Here is an 18,942-nt window from a genome sequence, read left to right on the forward strand (position 1 = left end):
AAAAAAAAAAGGGAAGTTGTTTGGGTTTTTTTTCCCCCTGTAACAAATCACCACTGCTTTTTGGATGCTAGAGCACTGTGCAAACTATATATATAGAGAGAGAGAAAGAGAGAGAGAGAATCTTATATTTTAAAAGGCATGTATTTTTTTGCCTCTGAATGATGAAAACCCGGAGTGGTTTATATTAAAACGCTGTAGGGAACAAATTGTGGCCTTGTGGTTTTTAATAGCTAGCCTGTTTGAATAAAGGCTAGTAACCTGTTCATAGACTGAATCTATGTATAAACCCCAATTTTACGTAGTTTCAGCCTCTGTAAATTCAGAGCTTTATTAATGACTTTTAATGATCATGCTTAATATTAACCTTGGTTTTGATAAATGAGGGAATTCATCCTGCACTATTAAATCTGTTCCATGTTCAATCTGTGTTGTAAAGTTGTTTGATGATGCTGCTCCAGAAAATGCATGAACACGTTAATAATTACAGTAGTGATTTTATTTTTTTTTCTTGTTAAAAACCCTTCAGATTGAAGGGTAAAAATATGGACTATCTCAATATTGAAAAAAGATGTGCTATCTGAAAACAATAATGGCTGAGAATGTTGCAAGAGCTGAATGATCTGAAATATAAAGGGCAGTGCAGAATGTTTAAGGTAGCTTAGCCTACACAGGTATAAAAGCTAATTTGAATGTGTAAAGCCAACACTGGAAAAGCCGAGGCTTAGAAAAAAGTGAAAAGGGAAAAAATCATATGCCTAAGGAACTCCACTAATATGAAGCAAGGTAAAGACTACTGTGTTAGGCAGCCATCAGAGAAAGCTATTGGATAGCTGATACTGGGAAGGACACTGTTCTTTAACCTCTTTTTTTTGGTGTTCACTAAGAAAGATAGTTTCAATGAACTGTGCTAACAAGTGCACAAGTACTTGGCTTAGATAAACAAAAGGTGAATTAGATATTTTTGAATGCTCTAGACTTGGTCAAGTTAAAATACTTGAAAAGATGCTTGCAGCAATGTGAGATGTATGCAGTTATCAGTTACCTTTGACAAGAAGTGAAATGCCAGTGACATATCCAGTACTGAGAGACCAAACAATTGTTTTATTACAGTTCATGATGCTATTTTTCAGTGTTTTGGTCAGACCCTCTGTACTGCCCTTTAAAAAACTTAAATTTTGGTTGACTTGGCACACTTGCATGTTAGGTAATGTCTCAAGCATGTCTTACTGAACACAACTTATTATTTGAGTAGCTGGTGTGTCTTTTTGGGGTAGCTGGGTTAGTAAGATGATATAGACAGATAATTGGCATGTTTATGAGCACACAAACACTTTTTTTTTTTTTTGCTACAACTATTATTATAATGAAGGACAACTACTTTTGTTTATTTTGCCCTGTCTAGGTAGAGCTGGTACAATGTCCTACATAACCGTAATTTGAATTCACTTGAGGGATACATAATGTCTAGTAGTTTTTACTGTCTTTCATGATCCATTTTACAATAGATGTCAATAGATGAGGTATTCGGCAGACACTGATCCTCAAAGGCTTGCAGCTTGTCTCTAGAGGGTATGCTTAAACAGAAATAATTAACAGCACAAACTGAAGAGGGAAATGACTAGCAAAAGCAGCTGTTTGTGTTAAGTGATCAGAGGTATTCACAAGCTGACAATGTTTTTGGAAAAAAGCAGAAATTTTGTTGAAATATTTGAACAGGAGTGTTGGATACTGATCAGATACTAGCTAAGGTATTTGCATTTTCTGATCTTTCCTCTCTCTCTTGTCTGTGTTCCTTCCCCTGCCCTTTAATCTAAAGACAGCAGAGAGTGATCAATTAGGTAAAATCTCCAGGATTTTTATGTAGATTAATTTTCTTCCCCTCCTTTATCTTTTGTTTACAACCATAACAAAATTTCTGTTAGGCCTCTTTGGTGAAGTAGTTTACTAGATCTCTTTTTGCAAGCTGAATCCTTGGTAGTAGATGTTAGTCCATGCATTTAAATTAATGAAGTTATTTTGAGTATCTAAAATTAAAATGCTAAAGCTATTTTTCTAGAATTTTTACAGCTGTTTTATTTTGTTGAGTTATTCACATTGTCCAGAGATCACTAAATCTAAAAGTTTGCTTTATAAAGTAGCCTAAATAAATTCTAGACTTTTCTGTAGATATTTATAACTGTTCTGGATTTTATTATTGTTTTGGCTTGCAGCCTGCATGTTTAACCCTAAGTATTTATACAACTCCAACTACTTGTACATACAGTTTCTAAGGTTGCTTAGTTGGGTCATTTTTAATCATGCATTGGATGCATTTCTGACATCAAAACATTTAGTTGCTCCCAACAGGGGGACACCAGCCCTGCCAAAAAAAACCAACCAACCATCACCAAAACTGATAATCAAATCTTGATGTATTTTCTGATTTTTGCAGTTAAAATCTACTGTCAATAATCCAAGGCTAATTCATTAACTGTTTTACATCCTGTAACTAGCATTTATTCCCTGGTTTTCCTGCTTCTCTTTGTGGGGGCTTCTGGTTTTTTTGCCTCCAATCCCCAACAGAATGGTAAGGGTTTATGGTAATGTACTTAGATCTACATTTCATTGCAAGAGAAATGGCTGCATGTGGTAGAGACTAAATTTTGGTAACGAAGGAGAATACTGCCATGGTCAATAACAACATTTCAAATCCTGAGCATCAGAGTTGGTTGCAAGCTTTGCAAGTGTGGTGGCTTTGGAAATATTTCCTATTTACTGCAGGAATATTTAGTCAGTGTCTTGGGCTCTCTCTCAAGTACAGGAAAAAGAAAGATTATATCAATACACAAAATCTAGTGCCTCTTTAGTAGACATTTGTATGCTTTGATGGTCCACTCGCTGTGATCAGACCATAACAAGGTTCTTGTAAGTAAACTGTTATATTTTATTGAACATGTTTCAGTAATTTTATATTGAAATTCAGATGCCTGGGGTTCTACTAATTTCTTCTGGCGATTCTGAAGTAAAATATCAAACTTTTTGATTGTAAAATCATGTGATTGTAAAACCAAGTGATTTTTTTTTAAATTGTAAAATCATAAGCAAAACCAGTGAAGAATTATGTACCTCACTTCCAAATCCCAGCATTTAATGTAGAACTTTCAAAAGCTTCCTGTTTGAAACATTATTGATTGATCTATTTATTATCTGCCATTATAATGTGCTCAAGTAAAATGAGAAATAGTTCTGCCATCATGAAACATTGTTTGTAAATGTTTAAAATAATCCTTACTCACTTCGCAGTATTTTGTTTTTGGGAGCATCTGGGTGGCCAAATTATTGTAGCTTGAGTTATTGTGCCTCTGCGGAACTGTGGCATGTGTTGGACTCTTGATAAATGAGAGGGAATGTTTACATAGCCATCAGTGAAAATGAAGAAACTCAACCCAGTTAAACTGTTTCATGTAGCCTTACAGTTTCCTTCTGAATGTTTTTAACATGATGCAACAGACCTGCAGAAGTTGCACTTCATGCCTGGTAACTTGGTTACGAACCTGAACCTTTGCTCTGGATACCATTAGAACTACTTGCCATGAATACAATTACAATTAATGATATCTTCTTGAAGAAGCAATCTGGGGTTTTTTTGGTGTTAAAATGGTCTCTGCAGAGTAAGCTTTATCAGGGGCTGATGTTAGCACATGTCAGATGTATACACTTCTACTGGAAAGTGATTATAAATTGCTGCAATGAATAAATTAAAACATTTAAACCTTCATAGTATTTTGTGAGTGCTATGGGATGGATGGATTAGTTTACCTGATCAGCTCTTCCATATCAGTTCAACAACTTGAGCCAATTCTTCTAGTGTGTACGCTTTTGAGATTTGGGTCCAGTTTCCCAAAATTGGTGGTACTTTGAACATTTGTTGATTACCATTAGTGCTATATAACTGCAAGAACATTCTTGAAATTGGAGCTCCTATTTCCCCATACATTTTGCTATTTCTAACATACATCCCGAAGGAAGAGTATTTTTGGTCAATTCAATCTTTGTTTGCAACCTCAAGTTGTATTCCTTTCCAGGCCTGTAATCTGCTTCTGGTTTCTGGAATCTCATTTATGTTCCTGCTCAGCTGTATCAGATGTCTGTTCCATGTGCGTGTGTTAATGCTATACAACTAGTTTGAAAGTAGCCATCACAGAAGCTCCATTCTTCTTGTAGATTTTGCAGAAGACATTTCATTGGACTATGTGCATGTTTAAGTTATGAATTTTCTGGTGCAAGTATTCCTTTTGTTATGGCAAGTGTTTAATGTAAAGTATATTGTAAAACTGATCTTGCAATTTAAATTTTCTTTGTTCACAGTATACTGAATTTCTCTCCTTAAAAATTAGATTACTGAAATACTTCCTGTGAATTTTTGTAGGCCTATAAATAAAACTGGCAAGAATAACATCTTTTGAGGGCTAAAATTCCACTCACATTTACTGTTGCTAGATTTCTACAAGGATAGCAAAACAGATGGTTGAGGAAAAAGAGGCTAACTTTAGATTTCAAAATGGGTTCTTACAAAATTGAGACAGGGTTTTCCAGCATCTTTACTTTGAGTAATTTTAGTTTATTTTCATGGACATGCAAGCGCCATGAGACAATCTTGGATATTATTTTGTGAAATGATTAATCATCTTTCATGGTCTTAATCATCTTTCATGGATATTTGATATGCAGGCTGTGGGTCTCTCCACAGTAGAAGTTTTGGGAGCCATAGGTCATGGACCACTGGGGGTGCCCCACTGTGAAGGGGAAGGAACACCAAAAATTTGTAGATACCTGTGGTCAAAAAGGAACAGCAGAAGTTAGTGTGTCTGTAAAAACTTAAGAAGTTTTGTTAATAAATTGTACACACAGTGTGGAAGTTGGTGTAAATTAGTCCCTTATAGTATAAACACGTAGTAGTAAGCCTTGGATAAGGGATGGGTGAAAGAGAGGAGAGACACACAGAGATTAAAGTGTGGTACAGAGAAAGAAAGGAAGGAGCATTGGCAGTCCTGACTCCAGCATCAGTGCAGCGGATGGAGTGTCCAGGGTCCTGGGGCACATGTGTGTTCAGGTTTGATTCTGGGTACCTTTACACAGTTAAGATTTCTGTGCTGTGGAACTAATTTGCTTGTTTACTGTGCAGAGTTATCATTTGCAGTTTGTTCTAGACCTTTCTGGAAATGGGTCAGAGATCTTCCCTCCATATTGGATTTAACTTAGGTTGACAGTCTATGCCTACTTCTTGACCTCATTCCTTGATCTATGCTTTATTTCAGGAGCCAGAACAGAGACCTTTGTCCCAGAGGAGTTCTGGCTTATGTCTGTATGGCTACCTTTTCCTGCCACATCCCATTCTTTCTCATGACATGTTCTTACCAACTTGGTTGACTCCATTGCTGTCCTTCATTTGTGTTTGAGACGTACATTAGGCCCCTTGTCTTCTAGGCTTCTGTAACCCACTGATTCAGACTTTGGGACTTGCAGTGTGTACTACTTTGCTTATTCCAGTTTTTCTTGTTGGCTTCTTTTCTTTTAGGAGCTGTAGCCCTGAAAAATCTGGAAATTAAAGAAAATGCACTGGTAAGCTAGTGAAAATTACAATAATACTTGCAAAAATTATTCCTGAGCTATGTTTTCTGTGTTTAATGGGCTTAATGGGTTTATTGTGCATTTTTTGATTCTTATTTTAGAGCACACTTTCTTTTAAGTGAAGGCTTACTGACTTGCTTTCTCTGCACTTATATAGATTATTTGATTAATTTGAGATTAAATTTAAAGGGCAAAGTGTATACATTTTTTACCCTCTAAGAGAGCTCTCAGCAATTGCTAAAGGAATGTGCTTAGGTCAAGAGCAATACTGAAAGACCTTTTTTTTGCTATAGCTCATGAAGCTAGAACTTTGTTTTTGGGAATGTATTTAGCCTAACATAGAATAACAGTCTAAATTGGTAACCAAATGCTTGCTTATCCATTATACTGACTTTTTTTTTTTTTTGGTTGACAGGTAAGTTTGTTAAGGTTATCATGATGCCTTTTCCTGCATTGGAACATATCACAAGTTGCTGAATTGAGCTTAAATTTCTAAACCTCTTTCTTTCAGAGTCAGTTGGATGTGCCATTTAAAGTTAAAGCAGGACATATTAGTAAGTTGCATTTTATCTTGTACATATGCAGGAGTTTCTATAAGTACTACCTTTCCTTGAAGGTGGCTTTAGGCATCCTAAGCAAGTAATTTCCATATGTTGGTTGATTTGTATGTATACTTTGTGCACTCTGAAGTTGTCTCTTCTGAAAAGAAACTTTGAGGAAGCTCCTTTCAATAAAGTATACTGGAGTCTTGTTTAATCATCTCAGTATTAATGAGAAAATAGCCCAACACAGCAAAGATGAGCAATTGGGCAGGACTGGATCTCGTTCCTTGTCTTAACAAGACTCCACAACTGATTTTTACCTTTCACTTGCCTTTTCATCTCCTTCCTTCCTTGTTTTTGCTAAAATAAAAAGTTTTCTTGTTGAAGTGTAAAAGTTTTAAAAGTTTTAAAAGTTTTCTTGTTTTCTTGTAAAAGTGGTTTCTTAAACTAAACTAAGTCTAAAGCCATATGCTTCCTTAAATCGACCCTGGAATAATGTGTTTTCTGTGACTGATTTAGTATTTTATTAAGCTTTGCACTTGGGAGGAACTTAACCTCATGATCCCTGTGTTCACAAAACCTAGTATTTAGCTGACTGATGATGTGTGAGCTGCCCATGTGCTTTTCTTATTTCTGAAGATGCTGCAGTGGATTTTCAGGGAGGAAGACATTGCTGTTAAGAGGGAGGAATGTATTTCAAGGAAATAAAGAAAGTCTGTAGATTTGATAGTTCTACTCGCAGAAAAACATCTCATGTTTTTTGTGTATTGTGTAAGAAAATACAACTCAACTGAGGCATCTTTTGCCTCAAGAGCACTGGGGTAATTTCTGTCCTGTATAATAATTTTTAAAGAGATTTTGTGTTTAATATCAATTATCTTTGCATTTCTTTTCCAGCCAGCTATTTAATTGTATACTTCAACCTTTTTCTTTTGTGTTTGTAGGTCAACTTAACCTACAGATTCCATGGCAAAACCTTTATACTCAACCTGTTGAGGCAGTCCTTGATGGAGTTTATTTGCTTATTGTGCCCACAGCCAGTAAGTTAATGTATAGGAAGAAGTGACTATGGATTGGTGGGGTTTCAGAATTATCTGGAATGGGTTTATACTGTGTTTCTGAGCTTTATTCTTAGTAGATACTTTTAGCAATTACAGTTAAATAATGGGGTGGAATGAATAATAGGTTTCATAATCTAATTTTTTTGCTATGTAACTGTTATATGTAACTGTTACAAAAACATAAAAATTACAGCTTTTGAAACAGTATCTTTAAAAAATATATATAAGGCTTTTTGGTATTATGCATTTTTACTTTATGTGTTTAGCCATAAAATATGATGCTGAAAAAGAAGCCAGGCAGTTCTTGGAAGCAAGACAAAGGGAATTGCAGAGAATAGAAGAAGCAAAGCAGAAGATAGCTGACCAAGGTAAAGGTGGGAAAAGCTAATGAAAGTGATGCTGCTTCTTTCTTTACTTCAATCCAGAAAGATGCAGATATTGTCAATGTCTTCTAGATTCTTGCTTTTTCCTTGTTGCTTAAAAACCTATTAGTTATGGTTTTTTAGGTATAATTGCCATCAGTATTGCAGAACCAGCATTCATTCTGAAAATAAAAAGTTTTGAGCGTTGATGTGATCTGATATAAATTAGGCTTTTGAAATACTGCTTTTTTTATCACATGTCATCTGACATTTTCTTTCCTCTTTCATAAGAAAGAGTTTGTTTCCAGTGTCAAAGCATTTTTACCAATACAGCTTTTTAAAGGTTTGTTACAATTTGTTCTTCATTACATGCAAATTCTAATCTTTTTAAATTCAACTTCTGGTACTTCCAAGAAGTATGACTTGCTCCCTTAGAGTATTGGTGGGTGCTGGTCATACTTTGAACTACCTGATTCTTCACTCTGCAGCTAGTAAAGTTAGGAAACCACCTGATCTGAGAATGTAAATGTTGTAGATTATGCAGAGCAAATATGTTTCTATACAACTAGAGTATAATATAAGAGAAAACACTTAAGCTAAATGTATTGTGTTATTGTTTTGTCCAATTTAAAAAATATTGGAATGTAAACAAAATATTAAATTGTTTTCCTTTAACATAGATAAAGTAAAAGAAGAGAAACAAGACACTTTTGTAGAAAAGCTAGTTACTCAGGTCATCAAAAATCTTCAGCTGAAAATTTCCAACATCCATATTCGCTATGAAGATGATGTAAGTGCTTTTGTATATCTTACCATAAGTGGTTGTGCACTGTAACATGAAATTGGGAACCTGTCTGATTTCTTCTAGTTGCTTTTTATGTTGAGAGAATACTAGTAAAGTTGTGGACTTTTATTAGTTTGATAAAAAAACCCAAACAAACTGAAAAAAAGCTTGGACAAAATGTAAAGATACTTAAATTCTTAGCCAAATATATGCTTATAGAGTATGAAATAATTATTTTTTTGTATTTTCCTGTGTTCTATTAGATCACAAATCGTGATAACCCCTTGTCATTTGGGATTTCACTTCAGAATCTAAGTTTGCAGGTAATGTTATTTCTCACTTTTTATCTGAAAAACATGTTAATATATACCAATTGGTGAAGTTGTGCTTTTGTGTGTTGTGCTTTCTGGTAGCATACAGTCTAATGGAAAATACACCTGTAATTATCAGCAATGTACAATGGTATGGTTTCCAATACACTTTACTATATTTGGGCTGTTCATTCTGAATATTTTACTGAAACTGACTTGAGCTCCAAGAAAGGAAGTTACTGCCTGATAACAGGAAGTGGTGGGAAAGGAAAAAGAAAAAAAAAAGATGACATATTTTTAGCTCAACTGGAGCTAATTTTTTTTGATCTGTGAACTGCACTTTAAGGTGCTTAGAGTAGTAATCACAATTTTTTTCTGGAAGACCATGTAGCAGGATCAGTATGTTGGTTGCTGAGTTGCTCTGATTCAGTAGTTTTTGCTGTCTGCTCGTTTTAAAGAAAATATGTCCTAAGTAAATACACTTTCTTGAATGAAATGCTGGTTTTGTGAATGCTTATTCCTAGCACATTAAAGGGTCTTCTTTGGGCTCAAACTAAAATTGATTGCTTCCAGAATTATAAATGAATTCTGTCCCTTGTTTATCTCTGTCCAAAGAGCCTGTCAAAAAATATTACTGGTGTAAAGGAAAAAAGTTTCCAATAATGAAAACAGAATCTTAGAGTACCTTTGGTTCTTGTGTGCAGCCTATCAGAGTACATACATGTACATATTTTTGGAGGAAGTAGCCTTTTCAAGCTTTCACTTAAAATAATGCATTAATCATCTTAAATCAGAAGATCGTATTCCATTATTTTCCATGGCATTTAATTACGATGATGTTACTGTCATTTTTTGTAGTTTGTTTCAGTTGTAACATGTTGGTGAATTATAGATACTGGAGTATTTTTGTTTAATTCTCATTTCAGACCTCAGATAAGAATTGGAATCCGTGTTTACATGATGAAACTGCCAAGTTGTTCCACAAGGTACAGTATAGAAAGTATGCTAAGAAAGACTTGCTAATAAAACAAGCTGCGTTAGAGTTTCAGAAAGTAAGATCAAGAAAACATGTAACTGTGTAGACTCTATAGCAAAAGTAATATTCTGAATATTTTTATTCATCCAGACTTTGTGAAATCCAAATTATTAATCTAAAACTTGTGGATACCAATACATATGTTCTGTTGTATTTTCAGCTTGTGCGACTGGATAACCTTTTTGCTTATTGGAATGTGAAATCAGAGATGTTCTACCACGGTGGTTGGGATGAATCATTGGTAAGATAGTGTGTCTAGTCTTCTAGTTGAAACTGGGAAGCAGAGAACATGCTTCACATTCAGGCCTACTTCTTTTTATGTCAATGTCCTGGGTAATTGTTTGTAACTAAAAGCTTTTTTAAGAAAAAACAGTATATGTTAAGGCTTTTATGTGATGGAAGTATAATGCTCATCTGAGAAAGTTAAAAAAGCCAGTCTTGTGCCAGTTACAGAATTTAGACACTTGACAGTCATCTTACCACTGTTCAGTGATTTTTATTAGCTAAATATAGACATATCATTCTGTTAAAAACATAGATGAGTATTTTGAATTTTGCTTTGAGTCAGAGGGATTATCTGAGAACTGTTTAAAAATGCCAATATTTTGTACTTTAAAAACTTTATCTGGAAATAGAAATGCAACTTACTGTTCACTCCATTGCATGTGTAGGTTAACTTAAAACAGGGAGTTGCCAGCCACAACATGATTCCAGATGGTTATGATTTTGGTAAGTGTTATTTAATTGTAATATTAATTTTTAATTGTAATTTTTACTTCATCTCAGTGGCTGTCACTTTGGCTGTTACTCAAAAATCTTACTAAGGAGTGCAGTTTAAGCCTGGAAGAGTAACTGTGTTTCTGACTGTGAATACTGTATTGTTTAGGTATATAAAAAAAGTCTTGATAAAAGTGAGTCTTGAGTCACGTATCATTCTAATGGAATGTCGTAACATAGATTCCATTGTTAACATCTTTTGATTAATTCCTTTATTTAAGAAGTTTAGCAACAACATACGCACTGTGTAAGTTTGGTGAATTCAGATTAGTTTGAGTATGTTTTTGAGGTCACCTGCTTTATGCAAACTATCTTTCTTCCATGTGAGGTAGAAATAGTAATCACACAACTTTGAAACATTAATTTCTTTTTTTTTTTTTAGTGGGAATATTGCAAGTTGTATTGCTTTGAGTATTACTTACTTAAGTCTGAAAATCACATTGGCATCACTCAAAAATGGTGATTGTTTGCTTTCCATTGCATGGAATCATGTGTATCTGTGTGACTGTTTAGAAACTGTTCACAAGTCTGAATGGCCTTGAAAGTGGCTTGTTCTCCAGCAGGAAAGTCCTCAGTTCACTATAGCCAGGGTTAAAAAGGGCACTGTCAGTTTTATGCTGCTACCTTCCCCTAAAAGAGTGGCTATGTTAACTGACAGAGAACTATCTAGTAATTTCTTCTGGTTCCTTACCCCTCTTTTTTGGTTGCTGGATTTGATTCTTTTTGCAAGAAAACAAGTATTAAACATTATAAATTGTTTAAGTCTTTATGTGGTAAGTTCAAAATGGGTATATGTAAAGCTTAGGATTCAAGATGTACTCTCTTAAAATTCAGCAGTGCCATCAGAGATGCTGACCATGGTGGTGTACTGTGGTAAATGCAAATTTGGTCCCATTTGGGACAAGTCTTTAAAAGTCTAAAACTTTGATAGCAAGGTAATAAGCATGAAGTCTAATTTTATCACTTCATGTAAATAAACAAATATTATACTTAAATATGCAAACAAATAAACAAACATTATACTTATATATAAGAACCATTAAAAAAAGAACTTTAGGAAGCTAAATACAGGGAGAAAATTAATTGAAATGCTACCATATACAGGTGTAGCTAAAAGTTTCACAGTTTTTTCTTGCAAAAATGCATGTTTCCACTACTATGAACCTTTCAGAGAATTTGGAATATTGGATATGTAGGTAATGTATCAGTATTTTTGCTGAGATGAAAGAAATCATATTTGAAAAAAATGATTTACACAAACTCAGATAATATAAAAATTCTTACTGTTGGATCAATTGCTGAAACAGATGAAAATATTGAACTAAACAGGGCTTCAAAAGCCTGATATTTCCAAACTGGAACAGATAAAATATTTCTGCCTCACTTTTATTTAGAATGCATATTGATTTTGTTCTATGCTTACTTGGGCTTCAAATTAGAAATATGGAGTGTTTGGTTTTAACCATTGCTGTGAGTATAATTTATCAAAGAGTAAAGCATTTGTAACGGCAACAACAACAACAAAATCTTAAGAAGTAAGAGTTCCTATAGTGAAATAAATGTTATATTTGGAACTGTCTTGTACTATAAGTGTATCAGAACCAAAAAAGATCCCATTTGTTATAAATGTAAACTATTTATTGAAACATCTGTATGTAATTCAGCGTACAGGAAAGTTTGTGGTGGTGCTCTGCAAAATTTGGTAAATGTTGCCAGAGTGAAACTGAAAATTGAGATTGTATTCTATTTTTAGTTGTGTTGGTGCAGTTCATGTTTTTCAAGTCTAGCATTCTAAAACTAATAGTCTGGCATAATTTAAGATAAGTATATGTATAATTTATTGCACTCTGAAATAATTTAATCGCACTTTTTATATCAACTTGTATTTTTTAGTATTCCGCCCCATTTCAGCTAAAGCCAAGCTCCTCATGAATCCTCGATCTGATGTTGACTTTTCATCACCGAAAATAGATCTAGATGTAAACTTACAGGATATAACTGTTGAATTCAATAAGCCACAGGTACCAGTTATTTTTCTGAAGTTATATGTAATGTAGTAAAAAAGTTAGTTTGCAAGAATTAAGAAAGGTAGTCTGAAATTTTATAGTGTACATGTAGAATCTATTAACTTAGTCTTGGTTTTTTTTGAAACTGATTTTCTCTTCAAAGAGAAGCTTGATAGCTGTTGTTCTCAGAAAGATAATAATGCTCAGTTTGAATTTGTTTGCCTAGTACTTCAGTGTTATGGAGCTTCTTGAGTCTATTGATATGATGACTCGAAATCTGCCATATAGGAAGTACAGACCTGATGTTCCAGTGCACAACAATGCCAAGACATGGTAGGTAACCTTAGACTTTGAAAATAATTTGTTAGCTATTAACCTGAAATAATTACCAAGGAATTGCTTCTTTCTTAAGGAGGTTAGAACTCATTTCATTCTGAAAGGAAGTATTTTGTTTTTAGAATTCTTTTTAAGCTAGTATTGTAGGAAGTTGATGAGGACCTCATCAAACCAAAACTGTGGACACAATATTTGAAAACCTGTGATTGCACTCTTAAAGACCATTATCAGGAACTTAAGTCTGAGAGTATTTTTGTGTCATAAATTTGTTTAGGTGAAAGCCCCCCTGTTACATGTTAGGTAGCTCTACAAAAACATAGCTATTACCTAAAAACAGGCAAACCTTTGCAACACAGATGGCAAGGATTTGATTTCTTTTCAGAAGATTCCTTAAAAATATACTTTTATTACTCTCACACATGCATGCATAGATTTGACAGCAATCTGTCAACTTTGTATGGGGAAAAGAGAGTAAAATTCTTAGATTTCTCGGCTCAGAAGTATGCTATTAGTCAGGGGATTTTGCTCTTGACAACTTGAATTTGTATTAAGTGAGAGTCTGCAAAGCCATAGGAGTCTTTTCAATATATGAAAAGAAAGATAAGCTATACATTTGTCTTTGCTTTTAGGTGGAAATATGTTATTGATGGCATCCTTAAAGTAAATGTTCAACCTAAACTCCAAATGTGGTCATGGGAACATATTTCACATCATAGGAAGCAAGTGAAGAACTATAAAGAGTTGTATAAAACAAAGATAACATCAAAAAAACCTAGTGAAGAAATCTTAAAGTTGTTGGAGGTTAGTAACTTTCTGTTGAAGGCTTAAATATTGTTCATCTTGATACTTGTTCAAACTTAAATGTTAAGATGTTCCTTAATCGCTTCTAAGTTAAAATAAAATTTTCAGTGGCCGTATTTGTAACTTGTCACTACCTTTCTTTGTTAGTAGTATTAACAAATACATGAGGTGAATCTTTAAATTAGAAACTGCAAGAAAAACATCTTAAGCTGGTGTGCTGTTCTTTTTCAGGTTTGTTTTAAGTTTTCAGATTGAGTGAATTGGATTGCACGAATTGAAGTGCTTGCTGTTGTTTCCTGTAAAACTGAGCTGTGGAATGTAACAATTGTTGAATTGTCAAAAATAATGTCTCATCTCTCTTCTAGGAATTTGAAAAGACCTTGGATATTTTTAACATCACTTTAGCAAGGCAACAAGCAGAAGTTGAGGTAAAATTGCATCATTTAAATGAGTCTATGAATAACTGAAACATAAAGTTGTGGAGATTTTAGGCAGACGCCTTTTAGCTATGGTGATTGAATTGTGTACAATACAGTCTTTCAATTTTCCTTGTTCATGGTTTTTTATTATAAGGCATAGTTAGTTTTTCAGCTTGTAATTAAACAAAAATTAAATAACTCCATATTCTCTTCCTTCAAAATGAACTGATCTTGGATAAATCCCTTTCTGTTTCTGTTGGGAAAGCTCTGTGTGGAGAATGTGGCCAAAGGATGATGGAAGTTAAATGAAAACAGACCCAAAGCTGTCCCTCCTCACAGCAGCCTAGACTATTAGTTTATTCCTTTTTTTCATGAAACTGTGTTATATTGAGCGATCACCTGTACTATGTTGACTCTTTGAGAAGAGATGCAGTGTTTCTGTTGGCAAGTGTTACTTAGAGTACAGCAAATGCAGAATACATTTAAGAAGATTAGTGCAATTAGGCAAGATAATGTGACTTGAGTAGTTGCAACTAATTTGTTAGCCTTGGTTTTCCTATGGTAATGTACTGCTTAGTTATACATACAGTGTCTGAGTGTCTTTCTAGGTCACTGAAGTGAAATATTTGTAGTTTTCCTGAAATCTGTGATATTTCTCCATTAAGAATTAAGGCACCTAAAAGTAAGCAGAATAAGAAGTTTACAATCTGAAAGAAGACAGTAATTAATAATTAAACTTTATAAAGCTCAGTTACCGCTTGTGGCAGTGCTTGAAAGCAATTCGATTTTTTGTTTTGTTTTGGTATGTGAAGTATACTAAATATAGTATAAATGCAATTGCTCCAGTCACAGATATTGTGCTTCTAACTCAAAACTCTGAAGAGGAATCTGTAAACTTGATTTTTCCTTCTATTTGTCTGTATGTACACCCCCATTGGAATGCTTGTGTTCCCATTATCCAGGCTCTAACAGAACCAGAAGAAACATTCATGACTGTTCGCCTTCAGTTTGTCCAAACTGGAGTGTTTTTCAAGGGGTGGTTTTGGTTTAGTTCTCATTTGATTTTGGAATAGTCTTATCTTGTAGTGTATAATTTGTCTTGGTTTTATCTTTTTCCTTCAACTTTTTGCAAGTTGATGGAAATTCTGGAATATTTTCTATCTAGTTTTGTTCTTCCTTCCCCCGGTGTGATTTTGCTGCTTACAAAGGTAATGTCATATTGCATTCCTGAGTACCTTCAAATCCTGAGTTTTAAGATACATTTCTGTAACATTTAGAAGCAGGTTGGAAGAAAATGAATTTTCAGTTGTTTGGGCTTTTAGTCTTGCATTTGAAAAATGTTAGAAGTACATCTTGAAAGACGTGCTGGCTGATTATCTGAATATATTTCATAGTATTGAAAATCAGGTCACAGTGATTTTAAGTTGTGTTCTGTCTCCATCTATCTGCCAGGATGCATCTGTTGTGTTGTTATCAGGTTATACCTGTGAAAAAGATTCAAAGGTCTTAGAAGAGAAAAATCTACTATTACTTCGGTATCCTGACAGTTAGCCTTAGGTCTGCCAGGTATTTAAAGGAGCACCCATTAGATGTGGGCTTAGTAAAGCCAGGCAAATGATCCTGCTGTTTGTGAAGCTTCTCTGTTTCTTAAAAGCATACCTAAGAGTTGACTTTCAAGGGCTTATTTTATCTAGACCATGAAATCAAGCTCCTCAGAAATCACGTTCATGATCACAGTGCTGATTTTCGGGCAACTTTGTAACAGAATTTTATATTCCAAACCTCAGACCACTTTTACTTTTTTATCGCAAGTGTTTGAAGTACCAAATAGTAGCTTCAGTAGCTAAGCATCAAGTCTCTGTATCAGCTTGAGAAATGTTGTCCTTTCAACCTAGGGCAGACTTCTAGGATTTACTTCAGTAAGAACGCAGGATAGAGTCATGGCATCATTTAGGTTGGAAAAGACCTGGAAGACCAAGTTCAACTATTAACAGAAAATTGCTAAGTCTACCAGTAAACTATGTTCCAGAGCACCACATCTACGTGCCTTTTAAATACTTCCAGGGGTAGTGACTCCACCACATCCCTGGACAGCTTGTTGCTTTGCTTGGCAACCTTTTCAGTGAAGATCCTTTTCCTAACAGCCAATAAAAACCTTCCCTGGCACAACTTGAGGCTATTTCTGCATGTTCAGCTGCTCGTTACTTGAGAGAAGTAACAAGAGGCTGACCTACCTGGCTACACCCATCTTTCAGGTAGTTCTCTCTTTTAGTCAAAATAGTTACCTTGCTGATTAAGCTTTAAGTCTCTGACTGCATTGATTACTTAACCAATGTAAATGGAGAAGAGGGAAAGTTCAAGAAGATTCTTCAGCAAATTTTTGTAGTTCCTATACTGCACAGATTTTTTTTTCTTCATCTTTGCAGAAGTGGCTTCTGTATGCAGTCTTTCTTTCCCTGGGCTCTGGTGCCTGCTTCTGCCTCAGACATGTGAAAGAGTCATAGCTTTAAACATCACTTATTCTACATGGCAGTTGTCCTTCAGCACCAACCCCTCAGTATCCCAGAAATCTGTAATCTCACGGATTTAACCATAGTTTTTCTAAGGCCTGTCCATTTTTTATTTGGGTCATTCACTTTGTAACATCTGCTTGCTGATATGGTAACCTTTATAAAGGTTAACCTTTATAACCTTATAACCTTTACAAAGAGGACTTTTGATGACTTTTTTCAAGCTTCTTGTAGCTTTGTGTTGTTAAATTGACATTGTGCATCATCTCTCTGAGATGAATCAATAGTATAAATCCAGAAGCCTTTACATTTTTGTGGTGAGTTCTGCCTTCCTTTGTCCAATAGGTATGTAGATGTGACAAGTCCCTACAGAGTACTGATTTATAGTCAGCTGGTTTTTTTCCTAATTGTGTTGCAGAATGCTGACAAGGGATGTGATAATGTGAATGCTGAGAAGCGATTCCTGTCTCATTTCCTCTAGAGTATCTTTAAATGTAGGGCTTATCTGCAACTGATTGTGTATTTTTGGATTGTATTAGTCACAAAGAAAGTTAGTTTGTGTGGGTCACTATAATTCTGAGAACAAATTTGTCTCTTGGATCACGTGATGTTTGTTTGCCATCCCCATGACAAACTTTCAGTGATCAATTTTGGATGTAGTCTACACTTCCTTTGAGGATCCAGTATTGGAATCATCACTGCCATCAGATGGGGCATCCTACACTAGTTGTGGAAATAATGAGTGTGGGAGGAGGGAGGGCTTCCTTACTATTTTAACTATATATATCACATGCAGGAATAGTTAGAGTAAATACTCTATTATGAGAGTAAATACTTTTTTAATTGCTTTGGGTATCCATCTTGAAATGAAAAATATAGGGCTAATGTAAAATTTGGCCTGTGATGGCTATTTAATTGCTTATATATGTATTTTAAATTATTCTTTAGAAAACCATTGCATATAATTTTGCGGGTATTTTTATGGTGAAAGCTGGAGAGAAAATCTGCTATGTAAGAAATGTTTATTGACCTTTTATATGCTCTGTTCTTTCTTAAAGGTGGTTGTTATTATGCAAAATAAAATTGGTCCAATAATGCACTGTGTATTTGAAAAAGTGACTAGAAGGGAAGCTAAATAAAAATATTTTGCCTTCTTAATGCTTGTCTCATGATCTTTTGATATGTTAGAGTTGCTCTGGGTCTATATTTTTCTTAGGAAAATGAATAAAAAAGCATGAAGAAAATTACTTACCTGAGTCTTTTTTAAATTTAAGGCAGCTAAGGCTGGATTGAAAATCTACAGACCAGGAGTAAAACAGGATGATGAAAATTCTGGTGGCTGGTTTAGCTGGATATGGAGCTGGTCGGGTAGAAAAAAGGATGAAAAAAACCAAGAAGTAAAGGGTTCAAGTATGATAATTTACTGGTATTCTTTTTGTTACTAGGAATCTATTAGAGTCCTAGGTATCTAGCAGTGGAACTTGTTATCAAATTGTTACTGTATACATTTTCTCTTAGCCTTTTCTTTTGCTGATATAATTGTTAATTGCATGTAACAGAGGTTGTACAATTTTACGACTCCTCCATAGTTCCTTCTGAGCTGTGTTCAATACAGTGGAAGTTAATGGAATGTAAACAATTTTACTTGCATTTATTTTAAAATTTGCGTATTTCATGCAATGTATGTTGGATATATGAGGCACCTTGTAAAGATTGTGGAACATAGAAAGTTAATCACAAAGGCTGCTTCTGTTGTTAGCAAGATAGGAAATAGAATATGTAAGGAAAAAATTATAAGAGCATTTTAAAGCATGCTTTAGATTTGTAAGACTTGGCTTTAAACCCCAGGGTATTTTCTTTTACTAATTCAGGACAGTAATGTTGACAGTATCTACTCTTTTTGTAGAGCTACCAAGCACAGAAAAGTGTACAACAGTATTTGCATTTTTCAGATATCTATACTCAGTTTAACTAACCTCTTGAAATGTGACAGGTCTTGAACAGCTGATGACACAGGAAGAGAAGGCTAAACTTTATGCAGCAATTGGATATAGTGAAACAGCTGTGGATCCAACCCTTCCAAAATCAGTAAGTCATAGCTGGCTATATGGTATAGCTTCATCTACTAACAAAACTCTCCAAAGATGATAGGAAATCACTTTTAAATTACTTGAAGCTTTGTCTCTATATTTGAATATTGTTCTGATACCTTTTTATGAAGTTACTGCATGCCAGTTTTCTGCATCCTTAGATGCAGTTTTAGTATAGCGGTTACAAAGCTTACTTTTGGATATTCTGAAGTAGTAAATAAATTTTTACTTGCTCTAACAAGAATAGGGTCATAAATGTAGTGTATTGTAGTTTAAATATTGAAGTGTATTAATATA

At 34.4% G+C, this 18,942-nt stretch overlaps 1 protein-coding gene across 5 annotated transcripts in view; it reads left to right on the plus strand.

Moving 5' to 3' along the window:
• Positions 1–18,942, plus strand: part of VPS13A (vacuolar protein sorting 13 homolog A) — a 108,267-nt gene that overhangs the window by 2,619 nt on the left and 86,706 nt on the right. For all 5 annotated transcript variants that reach the window (XM_054518017.1, XM_036403891.2, XM_054518016.1 and 2 more), the window contains exons 2-16: positions 5,558–5,601; positions 6,122–6,164; positions 7,097–7,192; positions 7,480–7,581; positions 8,256–8,365; positions 8,623–8,682; positions 9,597–9,656; positions 9,867–9,947; positions 10,378–10,435; positions 12,377–12,504; positions 12,716–12,822; positions 13,455–13,626; positions 13,992–14,054; positions 17,830–17,965; positions 18,549–18,643. In XM_054518017.1, coding sequence (XP_054373992.1) covers positions 5,558–5,601; positions 6,122–6,164; positions 7,097–7,192; positions 7,480–7,581; positions 8,256–8,365; positions 8,623–8,682; positions 9,597–9,656; positions 9,867–9,947; positions 10,378–10,435; positions 12,377–12,504; positions 12,716–12,822; positions 13,455–13,626; positions 13,992–14,054; positions 17,830–17,965; positions 18,549–18,643 — 1,355 coding nt within the window. The remainder of the gene's footprint in view (positions 1–5,557; positions 5,602–6,121; positions 6,165–7,096; positions 7,193–7,479; positions 7,582–8,255; positions 8,366–8,622; positions 8,683–9,596; positions 9,657–9,866; positions 9,948–10,377; positions 10,436–12,376; positions 12,505–12,715; positions 12,823–13,454; positions 13,627–13,991; positions 14,055–17,829; positions 17,966–18,548; positions 18,644–18,942) is intronic.

This window comes from Molothrus ater, chromosome Z (genome assembly GCF_012460135.2).
Source record: "Molothrus ater isolate BHLD 08-10-18 breed brown headed cowbird chromosome Z, BPBGC_Mater_1.1, whole genome shotgun sequence".
Classification (NCBI taxonomy): domain Eukaryota; kingdom Metazoa; phylum Chordata; class Aves; order Passeriformes; family Icteridae; genus Molothrus; species Molothrus ater.